This window comes from Hyperolius riggenbachi, chromosome 8 (assembly GCF_040937935.1).
Source record: "Hyperolius riggenbachi isolate aHypRig1 chromosome 8, aHypRig1.pri, whole genome shotgun sequence".
Taxonomy (NCBI): Eukaryota; Metazoa; Chordata; class Amphibia; order Anura; family Hyperoliidae; genus Hyperolius; species Hyperolius riggenbachi.
This window is the reverse complement of record NC_090653.1, coordinates 276,003,899-276,015,786: the sequence shown is the minus strand read 5'-3', so window position 1 is coordinate 276,015,786 and position 11,888 is coordinate 276,003,899. Positions and strand designations below refer to the sequence as shown.

General features: G+C 47.5%; 1 protein-coding gene across 3 annotated transcripts in view; it reads left to right on the top strand.

The window, feature by feature from the left end:
- Positions 1–3,581: 3,581 nt before the first annotated feature.
- RABL6 (RAB, member RAS oncogene family like 6) overlaps positions 3,582–11,888 on the top strand; it is an 81,112-nt gene continuing 72,805 nt past the window's right edge. For 2 of the 3 annotated variants that reach the window (XM_068248954.1, XM_068248952.1), the window contains exons 1-2: positions 4,326–4,429; positions 9,794–10,220. In XM_068248954.1, the coding sequence (XP_068105055.1) occupies positions 10,091–10,220 (130 nt within the window). In that variant the 5' untranslated portion in view covers positions 4,326–4,429; positions 9,794–10,090. Of the gene's footprint in view, positions 3,701–4,325; positions 4,430–9,793; positions 10,221–11,888 lie in introns of those variants that run through there. The other variant, XM_068248953.1, reaches the window with a different exon arrangement.

Genomic DNA, 11,888 nt, shown 5'->3' with positions numbered 1-11,888 from the left:
AATCAATTAAAACAGCCTGGCTGAAGCTCAGGTACACAAAATCAGATACTTACCTCAAGAGAGGAAAGCCTCAGGATCCTATTGACTTATTTATTTAGGGAAAACTACAGTCCTTCAGAAAAAAGCACTATGGCACAGTCTTGTAGTACAAAGTTGTAGACAGATTTTTTTTTATTGGCACGATACAAAATTCAAAAAATAATTACAAACTTTTTCATTTGTGTGAATAATCTTAATGAACAACAACACAGGAAACTTTCATGAAACCAATAAATATCGTGGTCTGGCTTGACTTTGATGAGCATTGAAAATTTTAGGTTAGGCAACGACACACGTTCGTTTCGTGCTTTTCTTTAAAACCCTTCATCAGGCCACCATATATACAGAAATAATTCTACTAGGCCCAGTCTGTATAGCTGCATGGAGACTGCACTCCCTGTATAGCTGCATGGCTTATTTTTTCAGCTGGCCAAGGGGATAGTGACTTGTGCGTCTGGTTGGTACAGATGGCTCCATTATTCGTGTAATTCTGGCTTTTGCTATAGACTGGGCCTAGTAGAGTTATTTCTGTATATATGGTGGCCTGATGAAGGGCTTAAAGAAAAGTCCGAAACGAACGTGTGTCGTTGCCTAAACTAACATTTTCAGTGCTCATCAAAGTCAAGCCAGACCACGATATTTATTGGTTTCATGAAAGTTTCCTGTGTTATTGTTCACAAGGACTATTCACACGAATGAAAAGGTTTTTAATTATTTTTTGAATTTTGTATCGTGCCAAGAAAAATTTTGTCTACAACTTTGTACTGCAAGACTGTACCATGGTGCTTTTTTCTGACGGACTGTAGTTCTCCCTAAAGAAATAAGTGTATACAGTGGGTGTGGTGGATCACCCATAGGAGGATTTTTATATTTTTTTGCTCTTTCTTTTAAAAGGGCATTCCCAAATATATATTATCAGGATCCTATTGAGGCTTCTCTCTGTATGTTCTAATGTTCCCCGTCACTTAGCATGGTCCCCCGGAAGATTAGCGACAATGCATCGTCACTAATCAGATTGGGGCAGAGCAGCTCCTCTTCCTTATTCCTGCTTCCGTCTTCTTCCGCGTCATGTGACTAGTCGTCACATGACGCGCTGTGTAGTCACAGCGGAAGAAGTGGAAGCCTCTACCGCCGGCTGCAACAGATCATTAGGTATGTATTTGCTCGCGAAAGTGAGTAAAAATTGATCCGAACAATCGTTGATCAGATCCGTTTTTCACTTCCATTTGGCAGTGTGCACAGAGCCATCCGGATCCGGTGAAGCGCAGAGCAGATCCGCTCACCGGATCCGTTTGGCTCAAAAAGCAGATGTGACCTGGGCCTAAGACTTCCCTCTCTTCAGTGTAAGATCTTGTTTTGAACCCAAGCTTCTGCTCGGGTATCCTTTAGTATGGTTTGCACTGTACATACACGTTTATCTCATCATGACACGTCACCTCGGGTACACTTAAAGGATTAACTGATTAGATCTTCATGCAGTCCGAGGGACTCTCAGGCTGGGAGCATAGTAAGCAGAATTTCATGCGTTTTTTTAGGAGTGAACTATTGAAAAACGCATGCAATTCTGCTTAGTGTGCGCCCAGCTTCAGAAGTCTTCTCCAGTGCCACAACTTGAAGGGATCGATTCTTTGGCACACAGCCTTCCTTATAGTCAAACTCTCACAACCAAATGTTACTACTGGAAAAACCATGGCTTTGACCATAAGGACCTTGATTAACAAGGTGACATCTCTACTTTTTGTTACATTGGCCTAAATTCACTAAGATCATGCTGGAGATAATAAGGCAAGAGAAAACTTACCACCACACATCCATCTTGCTTTATTAAGATGTAGAGATGTTGAGATTTTTACACTTCGGTCCTTAAGTTACCTCCTCTGTAGTTATTTTCACATGCAGCCTGTCTTCAGCTTTGGAATTCTGGAGTTATTTTAAGGATTGAAGAGTTAACTTTAGAGATCTCACCTTAACTTATGCCTAATACACACGGTACCATTTTCCGTGCAAGATTGATTGATAAAATCTGTCATGTCCAATATTGCTCCCGATTGTTTCCGCGCTCGATTTCTCATAGCAGTGAATGGAAAAAGATAAGAAAAACAAATGAAGATAAGAGAATTGAGCGCAGAATCGAGTGCAGAATCGTGCCGCAAAAACGATCGGGTCGCAAAATCGCACGGAAAATCTTACCGTGTGTACCCAGCATTAAAGCCAGAAGAGTTAACTTTAGGTTTGCCTGAGGTAAAATGTTTCCTGAAAACTACATGCCTCATCACCATGGTGATCACTCGAGAAACGTTATTAAAGACAGGAGATACGCTTAGTGAATTGAGGCTATTGTCCAAGTTTGTTAGCATTGCCTAAAAATTGTCTGTAAACCGAGTAGGGTTTTCTTTTTATTTTACATATATTTTGTTTGTCTATAGCTGCCCACTGACAATGTACTTTTACCAAATTTCTTCTTACCAAATTAAACTTCTGATCAATTGGATGGTGTTGATGGTGCCAATCGACTACAAACTATTGATTCGACTGTCGTTTTATCCAACCATTTTGTAGTTTCATTTCATCCAAAACGATGAGATTTGTTATTAAATGTATGGGCCCAATTGATGCTTTCGATCTTACTGGAAGGTCAATTGTGCAGTAAAATTGTACCGTTAATGTGCCTCTCTATACTGTTGAAGAGGAGGTAACTCTAGTCTCAGAAATTTTCCAATACAGTGTTAGATGGCTAGTTGCCGTGGAGAAGATGGTATCAGTGTTAGCCAGATAGTTGCCATGGAAACGTTGGTATCAGTGTAGGGTCTGAGCCAACAGCTACGTTTATAAAAATGCACTGAAACACATGCGTTTGAATGTGTTTTAATGCGTTATAACGCATTTAAACGTGCTTCAAAATGCTTAAAAACTAAGCAGTGGGCTCAGGCTTGCCACATAGTTGCCGTGGCGATGATGGTATCAATGTTTGCTAGATAGTTGCCCTGGCAATGATGGTATCGGTGTTAGCCAGATAGTTACCGTGGAGATGATGGTATCAGCGTTAGCCACATAGTTACCGTGGAGATGATGGTATCAGTGTTAGCCAGACAGTCGCCATGGAAATATTTTCTGAAGTACCCCTTTAAGGAAGCCTGAATGTGTGAACATACAGGATGAGCTGGGATTTGTAGTCCCACCTCAGCTGTATATGTCATGGCTGCCTCGGTGTGATGTACATAGAGGCTTCTCATGTATGGGGAATACACATAAGGAAGACATTACCTCTCCTCCATTCATCTTACTGGAGCGTCTGCAGGGAATGCAGAGCTGGGCGGAGCCTCATCACAGCCCCGCCCACATCCAAGGAAGACGTTCCCTCTGATCCATTCATCCTACAGGAGAATCTGCAGGTGAGCGGAGCCTCCGCGCAGCCCCGCCCATGCCGCATAGACGCTGCCCGGGAACATCTGCGCGGCGCATGCGCATATCCCCCGCCAGCTTTGCTCCCGGAGAAGTTCTGTCCTTCCCGGCCTCTGTAGCAGCTGCAGCGGCTCCGCCTCCCTGATAGAGATGGGAAGTTCGGATCTTTTCAATGATCCGGATGATTCGAATCGGATCATTGAAAAGATCCGGATCTTTGATCCGAATCTCGGATCATTTTACTACCGAAGCATTCGGGGTGAGATGACTAGCAGGACAGGAGAAGGGGAGGGGGGTGGACACACAGAGAGAAGGGGAGAAGATGGACAGAGGGCAGGGAATGGACAGAGAAGGGAGGAGGGACGAGCAGAGAGCAGAAATGTTTGTGCACACAATACCCACATGCAGCAATCATATGCTTTACAAGTATTTATTTCACCTATATGCTCATCTGTGTACTTTCCATGCAAACGTCACACAGTGAAGGAAAGCATTCCCAGAAGATAAGTGCAGCTGTGCCGAGTGCAGGAGGATTATATTACGCTGCAATCACACTGTCTGCAAAGTTACTGAGCTGTGCTGAGCCAAAAGCTTCCAATGTGATCACTGTGCAGCACTACGGAACAGACAGCCTATAATGAGCAGCACGTTTCAGCCAGTGTGTGTGCTCTACACATATCTGGCAGTGGCACCCATGTCCCCTCTCTCTCATCTACCTGCTGTCCCTGCAAGGCTGCCTCCCATCCAACAGAGCGATCCCTGCTTCCAGGACCCCGCTGCCCGCTGAGAGGGGGCGTGTCGCTCCTGGCCCCGCCCCTTTTGCGATCCGAATCGTTCATTTTGATGATTCGGATGATCGACTCATTAAATAGATTCGGATCAAAGATCCGAATCGTTCATGATCCGGACAACACTACTCCCTGATGCTCTGGCGATGGGGAAGGAAGATGGCTGTGCAGGGGCTGCGGATGAAGAACAGAGGGACAGAGTAAGAGAGAGGGCTGGGGGAGGGGGCAGGTTACCCGACACGGGTGTGTGGAGAGAGGGAGGCAGTGCGCAGGCGGCAGCAGCTGCATCACGTGACCCAACACCCAGCTGTCACATGTCCCCCCCTCCTCACTGTCACCCCATATTCCCCCCCTCCACGTCACCCCATATACACAGCATCACTTGTGCCATTTACATATATACGTGTCACCCCCATATACACAGCATCAGCTGCCACATGCCACCCCTAGCCTCCTCACTGTCACCCCATATACATAACATCAGCTGTCACATGCCTAGCCTCCTCACTGTCACCCCATGTACATAGCACCAGCTGTTACATGTCACCCCCCCTCCCTCCAGCCTCCTCACTGTCACCCCATATACACAGCATCAGCTGTCACATGTCACCCCCCCAGCCTCCTCACTGTCACCCCATGTAGCTGTCACATGTCACCCCCCCAGCGTCCTCACTGTCACCCCATATACATAGCATCAGCTGCCACATGCCACCCCTAGCCTCCTCACTGTCACCCTATGTACATAACATCAGCTGTCACATGCCTAGCCTCCTCACTGTCACCCCATGTACATAGCATCAGCTGTTACATGTCACCCCCCCCCCCAGCTTCCTCACTGTCACCCCATGTAGCTGTCACATGTCACCCCCAGCTTCCTCACTGTCACCCCATATACATAGCATCAGCTGTCACATGTCACCCCCCTCCCTCCAGCCTCCTCACTGTCACCCGATGTAGGGTTGCAGCGGTATACCGCGGTAATCATACCATGCTCCTGACTCCAGGAGCATGGTATGATTACCATGCACAATGATACCACGGTATACCGCTGCAACCCTAACCCCATGTACATAGCATCAGCTGTTACATGTCACCCCCCTCCCTCCAGCCTCCTCACTGTCACCCCATATACACAGCATCAGCTGTCACATGTCACCCCCCCCTAGCCTCCTCACTGTCACCCCATGTAGCTGTCACATGTCACCCCCCCAGCTTCCTCACTGTCACCCCATATACATAGCATCAGCTGCCACATGCCACCCCTAGCCTCCTCACTGTCACCCTATGTACATAACATCAGCTGTCACATGCCTAGCCTCCTCACTGTCACCCTATGTACATAACATCAGCTGTCACATGCCTAGCCTCCTCACTGTCACCCCATGTACATAGCATCAGCTGTTACATGTCACCCCCCCCCCCCCAGCTTCCTCACTGTCACCCCATGTAGCTGTCACATGTCACCCCCAGCTTCCTCACTGTCACCCCATATACATAGCATCAGCTGTCACATGTCACCCCCCTCCCTCCAGCCTCCTCACTGTCACCCGATGTAGGGTTGCAGCGGTATACCGCGGTAATCATACCATGCTTACCATGCACAATGATACCACGGTATACCGCTGCAACCCTAACCCCATGTACATAGCATCAGCTGTTACATGTCACCCCCCTCCCTCCAGCCTCCTCACTGTCACCCCATATACACAGCATCAGCTATCACATGTCACCACCCCCCCCCCCCCCCCCAGCCTCCTCACTGTCACCCCATATACATAGCATCAGCTGTCACATGCCACACCTAGCCTCCTCACTGTCACCCCATGTACATAGCATCAGCTGTCACATGCCACCCCTAGCCTCCTCACTGTCACCCCATGTACATAGCATCAGCTGTCACATGCCACCCCCTAGCCTCCTCACTGTCACCCCATGTACATAGCATCAGCTGTCACATGTCACCCCCCCCCCCCCCCCCAGCCTCCTCACTGTCACCCCATGTAGCTGTCACATGTCAACCCCCCCCCCCCCCAGCTTCCTCACTGTCACTGCATATACATAGCATCAGCTGTCACATGCCACCCCTAGCCTCCTCACTGTCACCCCATGTACATAGCATCAGCTGTCATGTCACCCCCCAGCCTCCTCACTGTCACCCCATATACACAGCATCAGCTATCACATGTCAGCCCCCCCCCCCCCAGCCTCCTCACTGTCACCCCATGTACATAGCATCAGCTGTCACATGCCACCCCTAGCCTCCTCACTGTCACCCCATGTACATAGCATCAGCTGTCACATGCTACCCCCCTAGCCTCCTCACTGTCACCCCATGTAGCTGTCACATGTCAACCCCCCCCCCCCAGCTTCCTCACTGTCACCCCATATACATAGCATCAGCTGTCACATGTCACCCTCCAGCCTCCTTACTGTCACCCCATGTAGCTGTCAAATGTCACCCCCCCCCCGGCCTCCTCACTGTCACCCCATATACACCGCATCAGCTGTCACATGTCACCCCCCCCTAGCCTCCTCACTGTCACCCCATGTACATAGCATCAGCTGTCATGTCACCCCCCAGCCTCCTTACTGTCACCCCATATACACAGCATCAGTTGTCACATGCCACCCCCCTAGCCTCCTCACTGTCACCCCATATACATAGCATCAGCTGTCACATGCCACCACCCCCCCCCAGCCTCCTCACTGTCACCCCATATACACAACATCACCTCTGCCATTTACTTGTATACGTGTCACCCCATATACACAGCATCCGCTCTCAATGTCACCCCCTTAGTCTCCTCACTGTCACCCCATATACACAGCATCACATGTGCCCTTTACTTGTATACGTGTCACCCCATATACACAGCATCAGCTGTCACATGCCTAGCCTCCTCACTGTCACCCCATGTACACAACATCACCTCCGCTACAACCCACTAGAGCGTTTAGGGAGCGGTTCAAAACGCTAGCGATGTTCCTGAAAGCTCAGCTAATGTTAATGGATAGGCTAAATTCCACTGGAACGTTAGCATTTCTGCAATGTAAAGTATATAAACGCTGCCATAATCGCTCATGAATTGCTTTAAGGCCCCATTCACACCTAAAACCGCAAAACGCCGCGATTAACGCTAGCGTTTTGCGGGAGTTCTTTTTCTGCGGTTAAAGCGGAAAAATCACTGGACACTGCAGCGTTTTGGGAGCGATTGCGATTAGCGGTGCTATGCATGCTAATTGCGATTGCGAATCGCCTGCAAAACGCTGCATGTTACGCAATTACGGTTAACGCTTACCGCAAATGCGGCAGTGAGAACATTGCCATAGACTTACATGGTTTAGCGTTTTTTAAAAACCACTAGCGTTTTGCTCTGTGCAGGAGTCGTGCAATTCCCGCTCAAGTGTGAATGGGGCTTACAGAGTGATTTGCTAGCGTTTTTAAATTACTGCACACTGTAAAAAAAAAAATTACAATTAATTGAAAGGACCAATCGGCATTAGGCCTCTTGCACACTGCATGCATTTCCGATTCAGATTCCACTTTTTAATCGGTTTTTACATCCGATTCAGATTTTTAATCTTTACTGATCCGTTTTTCTGTTAAATGTATTCAGGGAAAATCGGAATTGAAAATCGGAAACGGAATCTGAATCAGAATCGGAAAACGGATTTGCAGTGTGCAGGGAGCCTTAAAAACGCTAATCGCAAAACGTTACACAGTTGCTGGCAAAAAGCATACACTTTTTAAAATCTCTACCAAAATTGGCAGAAAATGAAATCGCTTACACAACGCTCATTAAAAGCGCTAGCGATTGCGATTTGCAGTGGGTTCCAGGCCTCATAGATCTTTGCTTGAGGATGCTCCCAAGGTTCTCAGTAGGACTGAGGTCAGGGGAGGATGGGGGCCATACCATGAGTTTCTCTCCTTTTAAAGAGAACCCGAGGTGTGTTTAAAGAATGTTACCTGCATACAGAGGCTGGATCTGCCTATACAGCCCAGCCTATGTTGCTATCACAAACCCCCCTAAGGTCCCCCTGCACTCTGCAATCCCTCATAAATCACAGCAGTACTGTGAGGCTGTGTTTACATCTGTAGTGTCAGTCTCAGCTGCTCCCCCGCCTCCTGCATAGCTTCGGTCCCTGCCCCCGTCCCTTCCCTCCAATCAGCAGGGAGGGAAGGGATGCAGGCGGGAACTGGAGTTCTGCAGGAGGCGGGGAGAGCAGCAGACTGACACTATAGAGATAAACACAGCCAGCTCTGACAAGCTGTTTGTCAGCAGTGTGGCTGTGATTTATGAGGGATTGCAGAGTGCAGGGGGACCTTAGGGGGGTTTGGGATAGCAACAGAGGCTGGGCAGTATAGGCAGATCCAGCCTCTGTATGCAGATAACATTCTTCAAACCCACCTCGGGTTCTCTTTAAGCTGATAGCAGCCAGTGGTGCAGAGCTATTCCTTGCAGCATGAGATGGTGCATTGTCATGTATGAAGATGAATTTGTCACTGAAAGCAGGGAGTGTCATTCTTTTATATTCAAATTAGAGCAACACTAACATTATTGCATTGCTATTGATTCTATAAGGTTTGCTCCTGCAAGCAATTTGCAGTAATTGTGTTGTATTTATAGGAGTTGTGTCTCCTTATTTATGCTTATACAGGTTTAAATTAAAGTGATAGTTTTGGGGCTCTGAAAAACACTAATAACTAAAAAAAAAAGCTAAATTGCCAAGAGATCTTCTTTAAAGGGATACTGTAGGGGGGAAAATGAGTTGAAGTTACCCGGGGCTTCTAATGGTCCCCCACAGACATCCTGTGCCCGGGCAGCCACTCCCCAATGCCCTGGCCCCGCCTCCGGTTTACTTCTGGAATTTCAGACTTTAAAGTCTGAAAATCACTGCGCCTGCGTTGCCGTGTCCTCGATCCCGCTGATGGTACCAAGAGCGTACTGCGCAGGCACAATATGGTCTGTGCCTCCGCCGTGTGCTCCAGGTGACATCGGGACACGGCAACGCAGGCGTAGTGGTTTTCAGACTTTAAAGTCAGAAATTCCAGAAGTGAACCGGAGGCGGGGCCGGAGCATCGGTGAGTGGCTGCGCGGGCACAGGATGCCTGCGGGGGACCATTAGAAGCCCCGGGTAAGTTCAACTCCTTTTCCCCCGACTCCCCTACAGTATCCCTTTAAGGTGTGTGATAAGGGTACAATTTTTCACTAAATGCGATCGTTCGATGCAATTTGAATGATCGTAAGTAATCTGAAGGCAATTATCGATTTTTTTTTTTTATTTTTTTTTTCACATTTACTGAACGATTCTTTCTTCAAATTCGATCATAGAATCCAACTTTCAGATTGGTTTTATCCTATTTAGCAATCGACCAAAGAATCGTTCCTCATAGATTGTGTTAAAAAATGTTGAATTTTCTATACAATTCGATTGTAAAAATTGCATCGAAAGATCGCATTTGGTGAAAAAAAAATTATACCGTTAATGGGCACATTTAATAAGCTGCTCTTCTATATCGCTATTAATAACAGCTTATTGTTCTTCTGTGATGACTTTTACAGGATCTCAGAGTCAAGCATGAATAAAGATAGTGGAATCTTATGACCACCTCCTGGCCGCTGACGGGTTACTCTCACACGCTTACATAACCTTTCTCTGCTGTGTACTGGAAGCTGGGATACTGGGACTGATCTGTAGAGAAACATGGCTGCCTGCACTGCGACCGATTAGCTGTAAGGCGTTCCCTTTCCTCTCCCTCCTGATATCTCAGCGATCGGAAGTGACGTCTCTCCGGACGTCTCGTGGCAAGCCGTAAGTCTCTGCTGTTGGTTGCGTTGGGACCTTGACCTGAGGCGAAGATGTTTTCGGCGTTGAAGAAATTGGTTGGGTCGGATGTGGCGATCATCAAAGACAAGAACATCCCTGCCGGACTGCAGTCCATGAACCAGGCGCTGCAAAGGCGATTCGCCAAAGGAGTACAGTACAATAGTGAGTACTGCCTGCCTCCTGAGGCTCAGATTCCACTTTTCACTTGTTTTTAGTGCTGAGGCCTCTTCTGTATTGTTCTTAAAGAGGAACTGTCGTGAAAATCTTAAAATTTAAAACACATACAAATAAAAAGTACACTTCTTCCTGAGTAAAATGAGCCGTAAGTTACTTTTCTCCTATGTTGCTGCCACTTACAGTAGGGAGTAGAAATCTGACATTACAGACAGGTTTTGGGCTAGTCCATCTCTCTATAGGGGATTCTCAGCATGGCCTGTATTCTTTATAAAGACACTCCCTGAAAAAGATTTATACAGGTAGTCCCTGGGTTACGAACGACCCACTGATATGAACGCCCGACACGATGACCTCACACAGCCCGGGGACTACCTCTTGTACCCACGTTCCTAATTCAGAGTATGCGCAGCGGAAGGTGCAACAAGTCTCATCTGCTTCCAGGGCGGCTCCGGGCCAATCAGCGGCGTCCTCTCACCCCTCTCACCCCTACGGGCCAATCAGCGGCTTCACTAGCGTCGCGTAATGACGCAATCAGAAGGAGCCGCGGGGGTCTCCTTCTGATTGTGTCATTACGCAACGCTAGTGAAGCCGCCAGGAGGGGTGAGAGGACGCCGCTGATTGGCCCGGAGCCGCCCTGGAAGCAGGTGAGACTTGTTGCGCCTTCTGCTGCGCATACTCTGCATTAGGGGACTCACAAGGGACACAGAGGGGGGCACAAGGGACACAGAGGGGGGCACAAGGGACACAGAGGGGGGCACGAGAGAAACAGTGGGGACACTGGAAGCACAGGGCACAGAGATAGCACAGCGTCCCGACTTAAGGACGGATTCAGGTTAAGAACGAGCCTCCAGTCCCTATCTCGTTCATTAACCGGGGACTACCTGTACAAAGATGATGACCAGCCTCCCTGCTCACTGTACACTTTTTTGGCAGATGGACGGAGCAACTGCCATTCACTAAGTGCATTTTAAAAAATAAAAAAATCCCTGGGAACCCCCCATGAGGAGATGGGCTAGTCTAACACCTGTCGGTTCTGTCAGATTTCTACTACCTTCTGTAAGTGACAGCAACATAGGAGAGAAGTACTTTATGGCTCATTTTACTGTGGAAAAAAATGTACTTCTTAATTGTATATGTTTACATATATTTTAAATTTTAAGATTTTTGTGACAGAGTAACCCAGGATTGAGCTTCATCCCAATCAGTAGCTGATACCCCCTTTTCCATGAGCAATATTTACCTTTTATTAAATAGATCATCGGGGAAGGGAAGGGGGGGCTTGTATGGGTGATATTGCAATGAAACCCCTCCTACAATGTGATGTCATGACCAGGGTCCTGTCTGTTTGCTATCTGTGAACCATGTTGCATTGTAGTAAATAGCAGCTGTTTTCCCCTGCTTAGCAAGCAGTATCTCCCTCTGTACATATGTAAATCTATAAAAAAAGCAACCTTTTTAGCCTATCACATTGTTAGTGGGTGTGGTTATAGATTAGGACAGTTGGTGCTGTCTAGTTTTTGTCCTTGTCAGTAGTAAAGATGATTACCCACAGGCTCATTGTGGATGGAACAATCTGAACAAATTACATGGCGCGAATATCAATCATTTTTTGATGTCTCTTCTATATTTTTAACTTCTCACTTTGCAATGTAT